General features: G+C 36.8%; 1 protein-coding gene across 1 annotated transcript in view; it reads right to left on the bottom strand.

Annotated features, from left to right (window-relative positions):
* Positions 1–8,587: 8,587 nt before the first annotated feature.
* Positions 8,588–22,241, bottom strand: part of CNTLN (centlein) — a 289,401-nt gene continuing 275,747 nt past the window's right edge. Inside the window, exons 26-27 of the mRNA XM_063081076.1 lie at positions 9,654–9,798; positions 8,588–8,631 (exon numbers count right to left, since the gene is read on the bottom strand). Of these exons, the coding sequence (XP_062937146.1) occupies positions 9,697–9,798 (102 nt within the window). The 3' untranslated portion in view covers positions 8,588–8,631; positions 9,654–9,696. The remainder of the gene's footprint in view (positions 8,632–9,653; positions 9,799–22,241) is intronic.

The following is a 22,241-nucleotide window of genomic DNA, read 5'->3' as shown; positions in this document are numbered from 1 at the left end:
CTGGTCTTGAATCTCTAACACTTTATAGTGCCTGCCTCCTGCTGTTAAAACTGTTTCTACAGTTCAAATCAGAGAAGGAACCATAGAACGGACTTAGTTAGCCTTCTAAATTTTTGAATTTCTGATGCTGATTTTATTTCATTTGCTGTGGCAGAATAATGGCGCTGCCCCAACATCTTGATCTCAAGCCTAGAGATGGGATTAAACACCTCCTTAAATTCACCTATTGAGAATCTTTAAGTGATAGACCCCACTCTAGGTGGAGAGGATTCTTGTGTTGATATCCTATGGTGCTGCCAAGAGGTAGTTTTGATTTTGCAGTCCGAAAGCTCCATCGGTCTTCCTCCCCTAAACTGCCACAAGTAAATATTCATTCTAAGTAAAATCTGTGCTCACCTTGAAAAGACGGCTTCAGAGAAAATTCCCCAGTAGCCTCCCCTTCATCTAGATTGTCAAACCTAAACACCCGCTGTGGTAGGCAGCTCCTGGCATGGCTCCTAATGATCCCTACCTCCTGTTACTCACACTCTTGTGTAATCTCCTGTGTGTGTGTGTGTGTGTGTGTGTGTGTGTGTGTGTGTGTGTGTGTGTGTGTGTGTGTGTGTGTGTGTGTGTTAAAGCAAGTTTCCATATTGAAGAGACCCATGTGACAAAGAACTGTGGGCAAACTCCAGCTAACAGCTAGTGAAAAAGCCCTCAGTCCAACAGCCTGTGAAGAAGTGAATCCTGCCAGCAAACCATAGAAGTGAGCTAGGAAAAGTGGATCCTCCTGAGTTGAGCCATGGGATGACTACAGCCTGGGGTAAGGCCCAGTGTCAGAGAACCCAGCTAAGCTCTGTACAGATTCCAAACCCACAAAAACTGGCCCAAATAAATGATGTTTTAAGCCACTAAGTTTCACAGTAATTTGCAGCAATAGGTAATAAATACACCTGCTTTTTAGAAGCTCCTCGTAAAACCCACGGTGATTGGTGCAAGTTCTTTTTTCAAGTAGTAGTTTTGAAGAAGCGTTATGTGCCCCATGTAATCCCAATCACCCTGTCCCTTCATCCATGCTTTCTGAAAAGACCACAAAAGCAGGTTTTAGAGATGGCAAGACAAATAATGGTGACTTAAATGTGGTCAGGGTGAGACTGGAGGGCTGAAATAGAACTTATGAAGAAAATATCACTATGCACCTATTAGAATAGTTAAAAAATACCAACAATACCAAGTCTTGGAGAGAATGCAGACCAACTTGATCTCTCAGACATTGTTGGTGGGACTGAAAAGTGGTATAGTCACTCTAGAAAACACTTTTGCAGTTTCTTATAAAGTTAAACACACACTTAGTATATAACCCAGCAACCAATCACATATGAGGGTATTTATTCTAGAGAAATGAAAACTTGTGTTCATATAAAAGCCTGTACATATGAACGTCCATAGTAACTTTATATATAATAGCCAAAACCTGGTGTATTAAGGTTCTCCAGAGAAACAGAACCAACAGGATGTACATATATATGCTTACACACACACACACAAAGAAAGAGAGGGAGAAATATATTTATTTTAAGGAATTGGCTCATGGAATTACAAAGGTTAGGAGGTCCAAAATCTGTCGGGTGGGCCAGCAGGCTGGAGACCCAGGAAGAGCGAATGTTGCAATTCAAGTCCCAGGCCACCTGCTCGCAGATTTCTCTCTTGCTTGGGGAGGTCAGTCTTTTTGTTCTATTCAGCTGGTTGGATGATGTCCACTCCACATTATGAAGGGTAATCTGCCTTACTCAAAGTCTACTGATTTAAATGTTAATCTCACTGAAAAACACCCTCACAGAAACATCCAAACTATTTGACCACACATTTGGGTACTGTGGCCCAGTCAAGTTGACACATAAAACCATTACAGGTCTACCCTTTGTCAACTTAGTATATACACACAAACATATTATATTAGTCTGTTTCTGTTGCTTATATCTGAATACCTGAAACAGGGTAATCTATAAAGACAATGAAATTTATCTTTTACAGCTTTGGAGGCTGGGAAGTCCAAAGTCCAGGGAATACATCTGGTGAGGGCCTTCTTCTACAGCGATGCAGGGTATTGTCAGGCTAGGGCTCACAGATCCTTTAAACCCATTGTATAGACTGGGTTACAGACCCCTCACATGCCATGTTGGGTCACCAGAGCCCTCACATACAAGTTGTGAGCTAGGTAATTGGAAAGGATCCTAGGAGCTGTTGACAGAGTTGACAGGTTCATTCCAATGTGAGGTCAGTCCTCAGCTTCCTCAGCAGCAGCAGCAGCTTACAGCAGCGTCCAGTAGCAGTGGTGGCGGTGGCCTCTGAGAGCGTTCCGGGGGCCCTGGCAGCAACAGTTGTCAGCAACAGCCTCCAGCAGCATAGTGGCCTCTCTGTGGCCCCCCCCCAGGGCATCCTGGAGGCAGGGGGCACTGTGGATCAGAGCCACTCGTCCTTTATACTTAAGCCCGATAACCTAAGAACACCTGGGTGGAGTCAGACAACCAAAGAACACCTGGGTACACATGCACAATTACATTAGACAATAACCAAGGAACACCTGGGCACACATGCATAGTTATATCAAATGCTTCGCAAGATTCTGAACATCTGAGAGACCCTGACCGTTTACTTTCACTTTCCCTACAGGTATCATGTGGCAAGAATAGGCTGAGTAAGAGAGAGCTAACCTCTTCACTTGCTCTCCTTTCAAAACTGTCAGAACCATTCCTGTTAATCCATGAATGGGTCAATCCATTCACCAGGGCATGGTCCTCACAATCTAATCACCTCTTAAAGGCCCCACTTTTCAATTACTATAATCGGATTTCCCACCATCTTAACACTGTTAAAGTGGAGATTAAGTTTCCAATACATGAGCTTGTTTGGGTCAATACACATTTGACCCATAGCACATATTCATAACAAAATTCGTAACAGTCCTCATCTCTGTAAGTGGTTATGTGGTTGCAGCCGGTATTTATAACTACTTTCTACCACTACCTATTCCCTACTTGTGTTTCCTTTGCTGTCAGCAAGCACCTCAGTGGGTCATAGTTCTTTATCTGGTGCATTGACCCAAACCACAATCCTGAAGGTGAGGGCCATTTGTAGTTCTGGTTGAATTGAATTGTTGTAGTTTTCCATTGACTTTAATCATAGACATGGTAATACTAAGAGATGCCCTAAGAGATTTCTGGTATTCCAGACACAGTTTCCTCACCTCCATTGTCCAATTTCCCCTCGGTAGTCAGGACCAATCACCCCAGGCAACACGATAACTCCCTTCTTTGCCTATTGATTCGGAGACAGGAGAAGTCCAACATGGCCAGGTGGCAATCTTAACTTCCAGTTCAATAGAATTGCTGTGTGTCTCCTGGTAGAAGTATTGCTCCCTTTGGAGCTGAGAGCTCTAGGACAGCAGAGTATAAGATCACAAGAACAGGAAGCAAAACTTTTGCTAATGATTCTCTAGGGGTAATAGTGAGCAGTGCCAGTCCCGTTTCCACCCCTTGATTCCTGGATTTGGGAATCATGGTTGTAGGAGAAACAGCATTTAGACACCGATTAGAGCATACACAGCCTTCTGGTGAACGTTGACCCAGCCCTGCAAGGCTTTGCTACCTAGCTGGCACTGTAACTGAGTTTTCAAAAGGCCACTTCACCATTCTATCGAACTGGCTGCTTCAGGTTGATGGGGAACATGAATCCCATGAGCATGGTCTCATCACCGTACTTCATTTGCTGTGAAGTGAGTCCTTTGATGATAAGCAATAGTGTGTGGAATGCTATGGTGATGAATAAGGTATTCTATAAGTCCGCAGATGGTAGTTTTGGCAGAAACACTGTGTGCAGGGAAGGCAAATCTATATCTAGAGTAAGTGCCTTTTGTTGTAAGAACAAAACACTGCCCCTTCCATGATGGCAGTGGTTCAACATAATCAACCCGCCACCAGGTACTGGCTGATCACCCTGAGGAATGGTGCCATATCAGGGGCTCACTTCCATCACTGAATTAATGGGGAGTGTCAGAATTGGTGCACTAATAACAGAGAGCATTATCTGCTAAGACAAAGGATGTTACAGGTGTTCTAAGATAGGGAACATACAATGGGGATTAATCTCCAAAGCACTAGGTCCCAAGCCAGAGAAACATCAAAATGACAGGTAGATTTTTCTGCCCCCTCAGGTCGAATAGTAGTAGGTTGAAGTAAGACATGGTAAGAAAATGCAAACTTCATTTACATCTTTTACTTTTATGCTCTTTTCCCAATATATGCTGAGAGTGCTTTAAGTAGGTTCAGGTTGGTTAAAGGTACATTTTTCCAGGTTTTGAAGGTGGGGTGGGGCACAAGCCACGGGAAGTCTCTAATAGCCTCTGCTAGTGACTGAGTCCCCCATGCCAGGGTCAGCGTTGACAAAGTAACATTATCTCTATTATATACCACAAGTACAGGAGGTACGAGGGCACCACCTTCTTTCCAATTATTCTCAATGATCATATCTTGGGAGAAAGGAAAACTGAATATGGCCAAAAGTGTTGGAACAAGCTGATGTCAAGACTGTCGTTTTGTAGACTGTGTTGTTGAAGAAAGAAGGAAATCGAGGACTGAACATGGAAAAGGAAATCTTTGTAGTGCCTACCATTGCCTAGTAAATCTAAAAAAAATTTTAATCAAATATGTGTTTATCTTTAAAAATTAAAATGTAAGCCAAGAGGTTTTTTAAAAGATCATCTATTTGATGAAATCTTTCATGTCACAGGGAAAAAAAAGCCATTTTTATTCTGTTACATTAAACCACTCGTATAAATTCTGTGTTAATATCAAAGGCAGTTATGTGTACAAGAATGTAGGAAATAAAAATAGCAACTCTGCCCACTTATCTCATGAACCCTTCTGAAGAGAGACATTTAAACCACTAAAGAGTTCTCTCAAAATGTTTTCTAGTATTCATCCTTTCTGTTTGGTTTTACAGTTATTTGAGAGCACTCAGAAAGGCTTTCTAAGTGTGGCTATAAATTTCATATAGTAATTTTCACTTTGGACCCTCTAAATCCAGAGATGATTTGTGCTACTGGGCAGAATTCTGCCTAATTTTGAGGTATAATTAGTATAGGCAAAGCTTTCAATAGGAGTGTAAGGAGCCAGTGTTGAGGAGTGAAGTTCACTCCTTCCTCTGTCCCACACATATAATCTCTGAAACACATACAATCATGACAACTTTTGCTTATAGCAGCCATGGCCTCTATACTTATTTCACAATTTCCCGGGAAATGAGTGTTACTCACAGAGGACTGTTTGGTTGTTGTTGAATTACTGCTGAGTTTTGAGAATTCTTTATTTCACATGAGTCCTTTGCTGGATATGTATGTGATTTGCAAATGTTTTCTGTCTGTAGCTTGTCTATTCCCAGAACAAAAGTTTTTAATTTTAATGAAGTCAAATTTACCAGTTTTTCTTTTATGCATTGTGCTTTTGGTGTCATGTTTAGAAATTCTTCACCAAGTCTTAGGTCCTGAAGATTTTCTCATTTTATCTTCTATATTTTACATTTAAATGTATGACCCATTTTAAGGTCATTTGTGTCTTAATGCGTGAGGCTTATGTTGCTTCAGCACCATTTGTTTAACAGGTTATTCTGCTTCTGTTGGTTTGCTTTAAAATTTTTTTTTTGTCTTTTTTGTGACCGGTAAGGGGATCGCAACCCTTGGCTTGGTGTCGTCCGCACCGCGCTCAGCCAGTGAGTGCACCGGCCATCCCTATATAGGATCCGAACCTGCGGCGGGAGCGCTGCTGCACTCCCAGCGCTGCACTCTCCCGAGTGCGCCACGGGGTCGGCCCTGCTTTTAAATCTTTACGTAAAATCAGTTAAGCATAGTTGCATGGGTGTATTTCTTTGTTCTCTACTCTGTTCCATCGATCTGTGTCTATCCCTCTGCCAATACCACACATTCCTGCCTGATCAGTGTAGCTACATAATACATCTTGAAATAAGGTAGGGTGGTTTCTCCACCTTATTCTTTAGGTTTTTTTTTTTTTTTTTAAACTATTCTAATTCCTTTGTCTTCCCATATAAATTTAAAAAGAATCTTGTCTCTATCTTCGAAATATCTTACTGTGATGTCGATAAGAATTGTGTTAAATCTGTATACCAATTTGGAGACAACTGGCATCTTTACCATGTTGCGTATCCCAATCCACGCTCTCACTAAGTCTCATTTATTTAGATCTTGGATTTCTTTCACCAATGTTTTGTAGTTTCTAGTATACAAGTACTGTATACATTCTGTCACCTTTATAGCTAAATATTCTTTTGAGAAATTGTAAATTGTACTGCATTTTTAATTTCAGTTTCCACGTATTTATTACTAGTTTACTAGTGTATATAAATGCAATTGAGGGTTTGGATCTCTGTACTGGCCAGCTGCCAAAAGAAAAAAAAAGAAAGAAAGAAATACAATTGATGTTTGTATGTTGATTTAGTATCTTGAGACCTTGCTGAACTCATTATTTCTAGGAGTTTTTTCACTTGTTTATCTGCGTTTTTAATTTCCTTTTCTTGACTTTCAGTGCTGGCTAGAATTTTCTATAATATGTTGAATTAGAGTGGTAATAGTAGACATCCTTGCCTTTTTCCTGATCTTAGGGGAAAGCTGTTCAATCTTCACCATTAAATATGTTAGCTGTAGACTTTTTGATGTTCTTATCAAATTTATGAAGTTCCTCTCTATTCCTAGTTTTCTGAGTTTTTTTTTAAAGTAGATGTTTATTGAATTTTGTCAAATGCTTTTTCTACATTAAGTTTTATGATCATGTGATATTTCTTCTTTAACCTGTTAATATGATGGCTAACATTGACTGATTTTTGAATACTGAACTAGCTTTGATTGTGTATCTTCTAACCAATATCCCTCATGAACATAGATATAAAACTTCTGAACAGAATTTTGGTAAATTATATTAGTTTCCTATTGTTATAGTCATAAATTACCACAAACTTAGTGGCTTAAAACAAAAAAACTTATTCTCTTACAGTCCTGGACATCCAAAATCAGTTTTACTGGGCTCAAGTCAAGCTGTCGACAGGACTGGTTCTCTAGGGGAGAATCTGTTTCCTTGCCTGTTCCAGTTTTCAGGTGCCACCTACATTCTTCGGCTCATGGCTGCTTTCCTCCATATTTAAAGTCAGTAGTGAGGCATCTTCAAATTTCTCTGTCCCTTTGTTTCTGTGGTAACACTGCTCTCCCTGACTCTGACTTCTGCCTTCCTCTTATAAGAACCTTTGTGGTTACATCAGGCCCTTGTGGATAATCCAAGATAATCTTCTCATCAAGATCCTTAACTTAATCACATTTACATAGCCCCTTTTTCCATATAAGGTAACAAATTCACTGGTTTCAGGGATTAAGAGGTGGACCTGTTGAAGGGCCCTATTTCAGCCTACCACATGTTCTTCTTTTGTTCTTTGGTTTTGATAGCAGTCTCATTTTTATCTTTGTGACAAAATTCTGCTGTGATGAGATATTACATTTTAAATTTGGTAATTTTTTTCTTACTGTTGCTTTCCTGTGAGTTGGGAATATTGTGATGAATGTTTAGTCTGGTATTGTCAATGTACACCGCATTCCTTTAGCATAGGTATAGTACCATTACATAAAAAACACAATGCTTTTCCATCTAATTCAATAACAAAATAATCCATACTTCACTATGCCTTAAATGTATGATATTTGATGGCCATTTCCCTTCTCTTGTTTTGACATGATGAGTATTACTATGGGTGAAATGTATCCCCCAAAAGTTCGTGTACTGGAAACTTAGTCTCCATTGCTACAGTGTAAAGAGGGTGGGAAATCCTATTACGGTAATTGAAAGGTGATTCCTTTAATAGGTGATTAGATTGTGAGGACTGTGCCCTCATGAATGGATTGATACATTCATGGAGTAATGGGTGCAGTTCTGATGGCTTTAAAAGGAGAGGAAGTGAGGTTAGCTCTCTTGCTCAGCCCATTCTTGCCATGTGATACCCTGGTGGCCACAGGAACCTGTAGAGAATTTCCAGCCAGAAGAAGGCCCTCACCAGATGTGTTCCCTGGACTTTGGACTTGCCAGCCTCCAAAACTATAAGAAATAAATTTCATTTCTTTATAAATTACCTAGTTTCAGGTGTTCAGTTATAAACAACAGAAACAGACTAATACGAGTATGCACTAGTATTTTAAAAAATTATAGTAAGGCAATATTTTTGGCACTTGAAATGCTCTCAAGTTATAACTATCATTGTGATTTGTAGTGTGCCAAGCAGCACTGCAAAGTGATGCAAGCATAGTACCACAGTCTCTGCTGAATCTATTCAACTCCGCTATTGAATGTGAAAGCAGCCATAAACAATATGTAAATGAATGAGCATCACTATGCTCCAAAAAAATTTTATTGATGAACACCAAAATTTGAAGTCCATATAATTTTCACGTGCTACAAAATACTCCTTTTTTTTTTTTTTTTAAACCACTTAATATGTACAAACCATTCTTAGCTTGTGGGCCATTCAAAACAGGTGCAGACCCCATTTAGCCTCTGGGCCATCATTTGCCAATCCTTGCCTTAATCTGATGCGACCTACATTCTGAAAGGGGAGAAGGAGAAAATAAACAAGACAGCAAATAAGTGGACAGATAAATAAACTAGATAATTTTGTGTTATACAGAAATCAAATCATAAGATAGTCAGAGAATGTGTCTCTGAGGGAATGGGCAAGGTGAACCTGAATGGTGAGAAGGAGCTGGCCATGAGCAAAGCTGAGTACAGAGTATTCTAGAAAGAAAGAATACCAAGGGCAGGGCAAATGTGGGACATGTTTGGTAAATCAGAGGAAACACAAAGGGTGCAGCAGAAACACAGTGAAGAAGTGAAATGAGGTGGGAATGTTCAGAAATTTAAATAAAGACGACATCACTAAGAATGCCACTTTAATTAGCTGGTCACAGCAGGATTTCTGTTAGGTCTAGCCTAATTTTATACACTGGGTTCGTGGTCTCTTGCTAATTTATATGACCACACAAAATCTAGTGAATTCAAAAAAGAGAGAAAGAGGAGAAAATGTTCTTATTTTTGCCAAATAGTTGTAGAAAAACACAGTATCTCCTATATAATCCAGTATATCAATGAGAACAGATACAATCGGACCACACAATTTATTTCATTAAGTGTTCATCCTTAAGTTATGGTTTCATTTTATATTTGCTTACAATACAAATGTGTTGTTCACTGGATTAGTTAAGGCCATTTATAGCAGTTTTAGGTAAAAAGCCTAGTTTCTTTATAAAACTTAAAGTATTAAATCCTTAGTTTACACTTTTTTCTTTTTATACTCAGACCAATTTGTGTGTATCAAGCTTGTTCTAGTTTTAGTTTATTTTAATGTACTGAAAGGAAAATCATTTTTAAGTTTGTATTGGTTCATGGCAATATTTGTATTCAACAATCAAATGCTATACTATTTCCTCTTAAATGGCTATACACTTAATTAGTTTCACTTGTTCAGCAATTAATTAGTTTCAGAGACTTCTTATTTTGGTATTGAACCTGACTATTGATAGTTGGAGTAGACGCTGTATCAAGATTGCAATGCATGTTTTCCAATCATACCACATAAGTTTTCACATTTGGAAAAATGCTCTTCACTGTAATATCATCTAATATCCTTCATAATTGTAAAGTATCCTTCAACAAGTTTCTTTTTTTCATTTATTTTCTCCAATACTGCTTCTAGTAAATATGAGGCAAAAGGAAGCTGTAAGAGAAACACACACAAAAAAAGATTATCAAATCTCTATATTTTCCTCAGTTCAAAAACATACTAAATATCATTAAACCATTAGAACTTTGCTATCTGCAACTCTGCACCAATAATTGTACCCTACTGGATCTCTTTTCAACTGATCATGCTGGTTAGTGTGGGCAATTTTGTCTTTTCTAATAAAAGTGATAAAAGAGCAGAAGTAAAATGAAAAAAGATAAACGCCTTATTGAACAATTCATGGTTTACTGACCATGTTAATGATGTAATCTGCAATACAAGCAGCTAAGCCATTTATCTTCAATCAGCTGATCAATAGCAGGTTACAGTCATCTCTAGGGCACACAGGCCCACACAAGTAGTACTGTATGTTCATCACTCATAAAAGAATGAGAGAGAACTATCAATACACTTGTCTGTATTAGAGCCGAACATCTTAAGAGTTGTAGGTTAAAACTTCAGAGGAAAAAAATGGCAAAAGTATATCCATTGATTAAGTTGTTATAGAAAAGTTGTTTGGCATATCAAAGTGTAATACACATGTTGCAAACTGCTGAGTTTACGAAATGTAGAGTACATTTTTAAATTTCATAATTGATATAACTTTTCTGATAAGGTTATATTGTCCCCTCTGCTTCACTGGGTTGCCTATAGAACTCTGACTCATACAATACAGTTACGGGCTGTAAGTAATAGAAAATCTGACATGTTGCCCCAATTACCTCCCACAGCCCTACCAACTTGCTTTTATCCTTGTTTTTACCTATATAGTAGTCTCACATAAGAGATCTGTCATAATTAAAGAGTTCATTAAGCCATTTCTTGGACTTGTCCTTTTGAATAACCAGGGAAAGACTACTTTTGTTTCCCTGAATATGTTAATGAGGGTTTTTATCATGCCAAATCCCCTTCCCTGTAGCATCAGGCCCCTTTTTATGGTAAGATCATTAGGTCCTGACCAAACACTGTCTGTGTGGGTTGCTCAGCTGATGATTGTAATTAACTAAACCAATCAGAATGGTTCTCTCCTGAATTTGAACTGGTGAAAAGAGAAAAGATTGGCTGTATCAGTGAAACAAGGTGGCAGAGAGGTAAAAAGGAACAGGCCGTGTAGGCCAGGAAGGAGATACAGAGAGAATTATATTAAGTGAAACGAGTCAGGTACAGAAAGAGAAATACCACATGTTCTCACTTATTTGTGGGAGCAAAAATAAATAAATAAATACACAAAAAAGGCGGGGAGGGAAGAAGACACAGCAATTACAATTCCTTGAAGTTGATACGACAAGCGATACTGAGTGAGACTTCTTGGGAAAAGGACTTTGCTGAGAGGGAGGGGGGAGCGGGAGGAGGGAGGGAGAAAAAAATAGAAAAACTGATTTAAAATAAATTTTAAAAATCTCAGTCTTTAAAAAGATTTTAAAGTTGGGAACAGTTGAACTACAACTTAGAATTTTGCTTGGTCTATATGTAGTCTCAAAGCAGGTCTTCCTAGTCATTCTGGCTGTCCCTGTTGCAAAAGGTGATTTCCAATACCGGAGGAATTTCCCCTGATTTCACACAGATTTTCAGCTTCTCTTACATGTACACCTACAGATATTTGCTTTTAGAAACTGGTATGCCACTGTCAGAATCTTAAATTTATCACTTACACTTATAAATTGTGGCTTCGTTTAGAGGTGTTTCTGTATTAAGGTGAGATATAAATGATGATTGCGGATGTCTGAGAGTTAACCTTGGAAAAATAATGTAGCCTAATGTCCATGACTGCAAAACATACAGATAATTTAAAATATCAACACGAACTGGAATATGCTCTTAATAATATAAAATTTTAAAATGACGTGCTGGAAGAAAAAAATTAAGGATAACTTTTAAATATAATGGCTAAAATTAATAGTTTAACCATTTTCATTCTTGTTTTTGGTTTGAAGACTATTAACAAAAAGATATTGCTTTTAAAATAAAATTCAGCCTGTATCTAGCTTGAGTCATACTGGAAACAGAGACACAAAATTTAATGTATTATATCTGTTCTTAAAAAAGGATCTGGGGGTGCCGAGCCCGCGGCACACTCCGGAGAGTGCGGCACTGGGAGCGCAGCGACGCTCCGCCGTGGGTTCGGATCCTATATAGGAATGGCCGGTGCACTCACTGGCCGAGTACTGGTCACGGGTTCGGATCCTATACAGGGATGGCCGGTGAACTCACTGGCTGAGCGTGGGTGCAGACGACATGGTTGCGATCCCCTTACCAGTCAGAAAAAGAAAAAAGTATCTGATTCAGTGAGAGTTTGAGACTTTAGTAAGAAAAGCCAATAGTTTAATTATTATAAAATTTAAAGTTCAAAACTTGGCATAAATATTTATGTATTTATTTATGTATACACACATATATATAGATATGCATACACATGCACATAGACATATATCTAGGAGGATAGGATCTACTCTTTTATCTTGTAATTAAAGGACTAAATTTGTTAAAATAACTAAAAATGCTATCAGAAGGAACAATTTATTTACAATTTAAATTTGGCACTGAATTTTAGGTAAAGTTTCTTAAAATTCCCTAAAATTGTAATTCTACTACATATCTTAATGGTTCTGCTGAAATTTGACACACAGAGAAGGCTATAGCTGTGGCTCTCAAACTCTGGTAAAGACTATAATTTGTATAATTTGTTTTCCTTTTGATTTTCAACTGTATTCTAGAAGTTCAAGACAGAATTGAGAATAAAGAGTTGAAAGAACTGAAGTTATTTTATTTATTCTTTTCCCTCAAGGAGTGCTTCCGTAGCACTTAAAACAAATGGATGATCTATCCTATTTATAAAGTCTTTGGAGTGGGGTGACCCTTGGTAAGATACTTCAGCATCTAGTAAAATGAACTGCCAGCAAGTTCTTTAAGGCCATGGTAAGTTACATAGATAGAAAAGAAATGCTTGAACATTTCATTTAGCTGTAGCCTTTCCTCCAAACCCAATAGTATCTAAAAGTCTGCGACTAGGCATCTTATCTGGTTCCTGAGTGACAGTATAATTCACTGTCGTGACAACTTGCCTATATAGGGCTAACCCCTTGTCTTTGGATCCTCAGCAGCCGGCAGTGGTCTTCCCCTCCCTCACTTTCCACCCCCATCGTTATTTTTACCTAACTGATGAATAGTATTCTCACAGATCAGAGACTACTGCACTGCTACGCCCTCACCTTTAAACCAATGACTTGAATAACGATACCAGCCTACAAAAGACCTCAATCCTCTAAACCCTCTTGGACATGAGTTTGGATTTCTGTGACTTTCTGTGGACACTGGCCTCACACTGAGGCCTGACACATTCCTACTTTATCCCATCACCCCCTGAAAGACTATTTTGAGGTCTTAGTTGTCTTCTAGGCAAAGCCAGCATACGTCATGACAAATAATACATCTTAATGCTGGTGTTCAGTCTATCCTGAAGACTATCTTCTCAAATGCCAGGAACTGTGTAGTATATATACTTTAAATGGATATGTTCATTTCCCATGTGCTCCTTTGTGACTAGGTGAGATATAAACGACAGAAAGAACCATTTAAGAGCTTATATTTAGTGTAACAAACAGGAGTTCCTCCTTATGTAGACATTAAAGAAATTATTTGGGGGCTCAAAAAGTCTAGGCATGAATTCCAATGTTTATCACATGGATATGAACTCTGAATTCAGGAAAAGAAACAGCTTAACTGAGATAAAAAATATTTAGCAGGTAGTCCTTTGTTATGGATTGAATGTTTGTGTTCCCCCAAAATCCATATGTTGAAATCCTAAACCTCAGTGTGACGGTATTAAAAGATGGGCCTTTGGGAGGTTATTAGCTTATAAGGATGGAACCCTCATGAGAATGGAATCCCATGAATGGGGATTAGTACCCTTAGAAGAAGAGTTATGAGAGTATGCTCTTTCCAGTTTCTGCTATGTGAGAATACAAAGAGAAAAACCAAAGTCTACAAACGAGGAAGAATGCCCTCACCAGACACCGGACCTGCCAGCACCTTGATCTTGGACTTCCCAGCCTCCAGAACCATGAGAAATAAATGTTTGTTATTTAAGCCAGCCAGTCTATGGTATTTTGTTATAGCAGCCTGAACTAAGACAACCCTTAATCATAAAGGTAAGAAAAATAAAGGGATTGGGAAAGATCTAAAACAGTTGAATTGGTCAGTCTCTTGTTCATTGCTGTGTCACCAAGTGTTGATTTAAATATAATTCACTCCAGAATCTGGGTGACTGTGGATGATGGATTATACATGCTCACTGAGAGCATTCACCAAATGTTTTTTATGCACCTATTGGCCAGGCTATAGTCTAGGCATCTTCTGGGGTGTCTAATACCAAGTCTGGCAAAGAGATGTGCCTTAAAAATAAATAAAATTTAATAACTAAACACAGGAAATCACTAGAATATGAAGTGTAAATTACTTTCCATATATTATCCTTTGGCCTCAACTATTACTTTCTTTTTTAAGGGTTACAAAACACAATCCCAGGTGACAATGTTTTTACACGCACTATTTTATTTACCATTCCAAGTCTGTGATATATTTGTTTGTTTGTTTGTTTTCCTATTTTACATTTAAAGATAGTGAGTTCAAGAGGCTTTAGTTACTTTCCTTGAGCTAACTGCTTCACATGCCAGCATGAGGCAAGTCACAAACCCAAGTCTTTTGACTATAAGCCATTGCCTATAAGTACAAGTATACTGCAGGGAGACAGCTTTGGTAATAGAAGGAAAAGTGGATAAGAGTCTCAGGTTGTGTAAAGCTGAAAATAGACTTCTTCTGCAGTTACTGAATTTCCTATTATTCCACAAGGCAGAGATCATGCTCTGGAAGAGTAGTTGGCTTAGATATTTTACAATGCAAAGATTGTAAGCATTGAGGTTTGATTTTATTACCTCATAGTGCTTCCTTTCATATATCTTGTTTGGTTATCTACAGGCCAGGGCAAAACCTAGTTCTAAATCTAGATGAAAAATGTTCTTGCTGAATAACCCTTGAATGTTACAAAAAACAGAATGAGGTGATACAAGCTGGGCTTCAAGTTACAAAAACGGGAATGATTTCATTCTATATTGGTCCTCTGGGTAATCCAAAATTTTAGGACACAATTGACTGACTTTTTGCTTTTCCTTAGCATGTAGTAGGAGATAAAAGATTATTGACCGTGTTCTCACAGAACTTCTCTATCCAGAAGGATCAATTGTCTATACTACATTTGGCTACACTAATTGGTGTACAAATACCTGTTCAAGTTCCTGCTTTCAATTCTTTTGGCAATATGCCCAGAAGTGGAATTGCTGGGCAATATGGTAACTCTATGCTTAATTTCCGAGGAGCTGCCATTGTTTTCCACAGCAGCTGTGCCATTTTACATTCCCACCAGCGGTACACAGGTATCAACTTCACATCCTCACCAAATTTTGTCTTTTTCTATTTTAGATTTTAAGTCCTTTGAGAACCTGAATTGTCCCATTTGTCTCCCATGCTGACTAGTACTTTTACATATAATAGGCACTCAAAAAGTCAGTTGAATGAATAGCATTATTAATTCAAATATATATAGCAACCGAACTAGCTGTTAAAAAAGAACGCTCAGATAGAAATCATTTTATATTTGGTTAAGACAATGTTACAAAACTAGTTATAAACGTCTTTGCTTTCTTCTAGCACAAGGATACATATTAGAATAGATAAAATTACACAAAGAAAACTACTAAAGTGACTGAGAAAAAAAGAAAATAGAGTTATAAGAAGGAACTGATAATGTAGGTTTTAATCAAATTCAATTATTTTATTTAAAAGGTCCTTTTCACTTTAACCACATATTTTTTCCGGTGATATGAAAGTAGGCTTGAAATAGTTTTACAAAAAATCCCAGCAAGTCTCTGAGTGGAAAGTTTTTAACTCTTACTACTTCAGCTAGATGTGAGGAATAAGTCTGTGAAGGTGACAGAGTGTGTGGGTTTATATGTGTGAGAGAGGGTGAGTGTGTAAGTATGCACATAGGTGAGTGCATATGTTATGTTATAAGTGCAACATAGGAAGCAACCACAGAGTAAATATCTTCAGAGATGCAAGAAGAAACTTTCAGTTAACCTTGAGGCTGGTAGTATACTCTATTTACAAAATCCAGGGAGATTTATAAAACCCTTCCCACTGCCATAGTGCAAGGCATGCTGCAGAAGGTAAGCATATTTTGCAGAAAGGACACTGGGGAAAGTGAGCCATTTTAAATTTCAGCATCTGCAAGATCTGAAGCAACTAATAGGAACAGTAATATTTAAAGCTAAAGAAAAACCACTGATCCAAGTCTGTACTTTAAATTCTCAACTACTAAAGGCAAAAAGACATGATTTTTCATATGGTTCCAATACAAGAAAATGATCTATACAAAGCAGACTAAAATAGACTGAATGAAACCCAGAAAAGGATTAGCATATAACAAAGAAGAAAGCAACAACGGAACAAAATCAAGACATATTTTCTAGCCATTTACAGCTAAGGGTTTTTGTACAAATCCTAGTAAAGAAACATACTGTGGTTATAACTGTATATTATCTGTTTTATATATGTATACATATTTTAATATATATGTGCCTGTAATTCTATTCACGTTAACTGTGCAGTAAATTTCATAGTTTATATATTTTAACTATTTGTTTATTTTCGTCCATCTCCAGTAATGCAAGCCCCTTGAGGGTAGTAAATTTTTCTCCTTTGTACACTGCTGTATCCCCCAAACTTGAAATAATACCTGATGTGTAGTAGGCCCTCAATATAGGTTTTTTGAACAAATTTCACAGCATAGGCTCAGTTTTATCCCCACTGATTCTTTCATTGCTTTTTTTTACTTTTTAAATTTTATTTTTAATTGACATGTAATAATTGTACCTATATGGGGTACAAAGCAATATTTCGACACCAATATACACTGTGTAATGATCAGATCAGGCTAATTAGCATATCCATTACCACAAATATTTATCATTTCTTTGTGATGAGAATATTTGAACTCCTCTCTTCTAGTTATTTGAAAATATACAATAAATTATTAATTATAGATACCTAAAACTAATATCGAATACCAGCATTTATTCTTATCTAGATGTAATTCTGTATCTGTTAACCGATCTCTCCCTATCCCCCCTAACCTCTCCCCTCCCCCTGACAGCCTCTAGTAACCACAGTTCTACTCTCTACTTCTGTGAGCTCACTTTTTTAGCTCCCACACCTGAGTGAGAACATGTGGTATTTATATTCTGTGCCTGACTTATTTTACTTAACATAATGTCTTCCAGGCTCATCCATGTTGCTACAAATGACATGATTTCATTCATTTTTTTTGCGAGTTGATTTTCAACAAATGTGCCAAGCAAATACAGTGGGAAAAGGGCAGCCTCTTCAATAAATAGTGCTGGGAAAACTGGTTATCCATATGCAAAAGAATGAAACTAGACCCCTGTCTCTCACCATATACAAAAGTCAACTCAAAATAGATTAAAGACCTAAATGAAAAACCTGAAATTATAAAACTCCTAGAAGAAAACACAGGGGAAATGCTTCAAGACATTGTTGTAGGCAAAAATTTTTACAGAGAAGACTTCTAAAGCACAGGTGACAAATGCAAAAATAGTCAAATAGGACTCCATAGAACTAAAAAGCTTCAGCACAGCAAAGAAAAACAAGCAGCAGAGCAAAGAGGCAATCTGCAAAATGTTAGTAAATATTTACATTGCCTTTATAAAGTCTCAAGTACAAAGAACTGTTTCAGGTATTATCAAGGCCTAAAAATGACCTTTATAATTTTAATTTGGGGGATCAGAATGGGCAGAACAATAAACAATGTCTTTTAGAGGACAAGATGTAAAAAAAGAACTGACTCCTTGTTTGGATATGTGAATAGACAAGATCAATTAGAGCATGAAAGAGGGACATCTCTCTACATGCCAAATGAAAGAAAATTATTAAGTAGTAAATAAAATAATTTACCTCATTTATCATATTTAGAGTCAGTAGACAGAAATTTAAATTCATATGCATTTAAAGAAATCTCTGCTAATGGTTGGGGCACAGTATATGTAATATAAGAACTTCACTGAATTTATTTTTAAATGTATTCTTTTTCTTCTTTTTAAAATATGTTCCATATCAAGGAATTAGTTGTTTAAAATAAAAATATAATTTACATAACATAAAATTCACCATTTTAAAGTGTATAATTCATTGATTTTTAGTATATTCACAAGGTTGGGCAACCATCATCACCATCTAATTCCAGAACATTTCCATCATTCCCAGAAGAAACTCAGTACCCATTAGAGACCACTATCTACCTCCCCGCAATCCCTGGTAACCACTGATCTACTTCCTGTCTTTATAGATTTTCTTATTCTATACAGTTCATATAAATGGAATCATACTATTTATAGCATTTTGTGAGTGGTTTCTTTCACTCAACATAAGGTTTATAAGGTTCTTCCATGGTGTAGCATGTACCAGTATTTTATTCCATTTTGTGATGGAATAATATTCCATTGTATGCATATACCATATTTTGTTTATTTATTCAGCAGTTGATGGGCCTTTAGGTTGTTTCCACTTTTGAGCTGTTATGAATAATGCTGTTATGAACATTCATACACAAGTTTTTATAAAGACATGTTTTCATTTCTTTTGGGTATATACCTAGGAGTGGAATTGCTGGGTCATACAGTAACTCTATTTTTAACCTCCACAGGGGCTGTACCACTTTACATTCCCAACAGCAATATACAATGGTTCCAGTTTCTCCATATCTCACTCACCAACATTTGTTGTTATTTTTTGATTACAGCTGTCCTAGCAGGTATGAAGTAATATTTCATTTTTGGTTTTTAACTTCCATTTCCCTAATGGCTAATGATGCTGAGCATCTTTTCAGGTGCTTATTGGCTATTTGTATATTTTCTTGGAAAAATGTCTATGCAATCCTTTTGCCCAATTTAAAATTGGGTTTTTGGCTTTTTGTTGCTGAAATGTAAAATTTTGAAATGTATTTTTACATGGCTAAATTTCACTGAGAAAAGCCAGACAAAAAGCTGGGCTGAATTAATGAAAAATTGTGAATCCTTGAATATTAATGAAATTATACTGTTAACTTACTAAATGTTGTATTGCTATTTAACATGCTTCAATCTCCTCACTACCAAACCTGCTTTACCTCTTTTGTTCCCTGTAACTCCTAAATGTGTCATCTTTTCCATCATGTAGGCTATTAAACTCACCCATCTTTGGTTTCTGATTTCTGACTCCTTCAACTAACCTCATTACTGCTGTCTATTTACTCACTGCAATGTGGACCACATCTATCTCCAGCCTTTCAACTTCTATGGCCAGGCACATCCAGACCCTCACTTCCCCTCACTTAGACTACCTTCTTGCTCCCAGTCTCTTCTCTCACCAAACGATCCTACATGCTGATCTCATTTACCTTTCTAAAGCACAACCCCGATTACATCCTTTTCCTGCTCAAAAGCTTTTAAAATTTGGTCCCAGCCTACTTTTCCTGTTTTTCCTCCCATTCCCTAAACTACAAATAAATTAATTTGGGGGATTTCTTCCATCCTACTATATTCATTAATTTGCTTGTTTGCCTCTGCCATAATTGTAAGTTTTAAAAAATGTATTAATGTAAAAGAAGGGGTTGATACAAGGAAAAATGTTCAAAGAAATTAAAGGCAGCTATGCCACAGAAAAATGAAAGTAGATCTTAGATTTTTTTTTCAGTGTGGTTCTTATAACTAGGAATCTGTGGGGACAAAGATGAGGTACAGATAAATATCAAATATATAAAATTACCATTTGCATCAGGACTACTTGAAATAATGAGAACATATATTTTGTAGCAAATATATATACATATTCTGTAGCAAATATATGTAAGTTAAAATTTTAGACCTTTTAGTTCTCATGCACTTCTCGCTAACAGCAGCATAAAATATTATATTATTGTGTAGTTCCACATTGGCACATGGCACAACAGCTTTTTATTTTGTGGTATTTTATCAACATAAAATTTCATCACATGAATATAGAAAAAACATTTTTAAACAATTTTGTGGCCCAATCAAACAAAAGATAAAATCTCGGGGACAGATTCACCCCTACAATCTAAGGATTCTATCACATACAGTACCCAAAAAAGAGAGAGGGGACATAAAACAGAAGTTTTCTTACAATTTAATTTTCAAAATATTTTAATAATCAAACACCAACAATGAATTAGGATTTTTTTAGGGAATGTGATCAATTATTCCACAACTTGAAGATTATGTAAACCTACATACAAGGAGCTATAAAAGCCATAAACTAAATAAAATGTATGAATGAACATAATCATGTGAGCATAACTCAGACTCTAAAAAAACTGGTGGGCAAGAAAACCTTTTTTAAAATTCAGGACAAATATGATTGCTGGAATTGAGAGAGAAGAAAAGTAGGCTAAAAAAAAGAAATGTTTTCTATTTTATAGATTTTTCTCTTGAGCATAATTATAAAGTGACACTCAAGTGCAACCAATAAAGTCCCTATTTTTTTCCTCACAAAATTCAAAGACATCAGCAAAACCACCTATGTCAGTAGTAGAAATGAAAAGTCTTTGACTTTTTAAATGTTATCATACTGTCACAGTGGCATAAAATTAGCTTGAAAAATGATCTAAAGGCACATGATGCAGTTCATTATGTATAACAGCAACAGCAGCGGTTTCTCAGTGTTCATAAAGGCTGCTCCATTAAATTTACCTCCAGTCAATAATTAGAAGTCCACAAATAAACCTGGGCAATTAAATCAATACTGCCAGGCAATTATATTCCAGAGTCCAGGCTCAGTGGCACAAAAAGGCACTATATCAAACTGCAGTATTAAGCAGTCTGATGCCATTTTCAACAGGATTTTTTTTACTAACTGAACAGAATAAACATATATCCAGATAACACAGAATGTGTGTATGTACCTCTACATGTGTTAGCAAAAAAACCTTAAAAAATTTAATAAAGATTTACATGTATGAATTTATTATTTTTATGGTCATAACTGATAAGAAAACTTCTAATTAAAAGAAATACAAAGCCATATTTACATGGCAAATGTTTTAAAAATTCACTTTCAAGCTGGGAAAAAAAAAAACAACACCTGTAACAATCATTACTGAACTCCTTGATGTGCCCGGCACTGGGCTGAGTTCTAGGTACATGATGTGATTAAAAAATGACCTCTCTTCTCAAAAGCAAGTTGTCATGTAAAAAGTTTTGTCTAGCACTTGCACACCTCCACTTAACTTTAAGCAAAAGATTGCGAATCAGTTTCTATTATTATTAAAGACATTCCAGGTAATGTTCAAAAATATCTAAAACTAATACTAAGATTATGAATATTTACATATCATTTACTTATTCTTGGCTTTACCAAAAGCACAGAAATTTCCATCTGTTAATATAGATGTAAAATAATTGCATTTAATATCAGTTTCTATTTTTAATCTTTATACAGACGCATTCACAATGGCTTTTCAAAAACCATAGGACAATATATTTGTTCCCTATTTTGCCAAAGATGTTTTAGCTTTTATTTATCCTGGTTCATTTTTAAAATAAACAATTTAGGTCGAATAAAAAGAACTATAATGAAAAAGTTTTAGAATACCTTACATGCTGTCAGTGATGTCAAAACAAAGGCTGGCTACGACTAGAAAAGCAGGGCTCTCACCTGCCAATAAACTGCCCTTGATCACTTACAAGAGGGGCGCATCCCAGCAGATTCTATGTGTATTAAAAAAATACTTGAAAGGGAAGAAAAAGTATCACACAGGTCACAGCAGCAGTCTCAATAGACCCCTCAGGGATTTCAGCTCGTCTTGGCCTTGTCATCCTCTATGCAGCTTTCCACTCGGCCCAGAAAATGTCGATAGGAAAATGTTTGAGGGGCCTCTGGTGGAAATTTTTTCATTCTTTCTGCATTGACAGGATGCCAAATCAATATTTACTTCCCACTAACAAGCTGCTCGAGGTCTCAGTAGAAAATATTGTAGAGAATGCGGGAAGACACAGTAATAAACAGCTGTCTGGCTGTGAGGAAAACATGAATTGACTGGAAACAGGTCCACAGTAAAAGGTCACTGAAACCCATGAACTCCTCAGGTGTCCATATCAACTACTAACTTTAAAGACACATAATAAAGAATCTCTTTTCCTAAGAGGTCTGAGAGAATGGATCCTTTTCAGTCTAGCAAGCATAGAGGTTGACTCAATAATTTAATTAATGCATTTGCTAAGACCCATGTTGGCTCTTTCCCAAGGCATTTGTTTCATTTGTTAAATCCAAAAGTACAAATGGAGGGTTAACTTTGCTGTCTATCTATTGGA

This window comes from Cynocephalus volans, chromosome 16 (assembly GCF_027409185.1).
Source record: "Cynocephalus volans isolate mCynVol1 chromosome 16, mCynVol1.pri, whole genome shotgun sequence".
In the NCBI taxonomy this organism is placed as follows: domain Eukaryota; kingdom Metazoa; phylum Chordata; class Mammalia; order Dermoptera; family Cynocephalidae; genus Cynocephalus; species Cynocephalus volans.
Note: the sequence above shows the minus strand (reverse complement) of the source record. Positions and strands in the feature narration are given on the sequence as shown.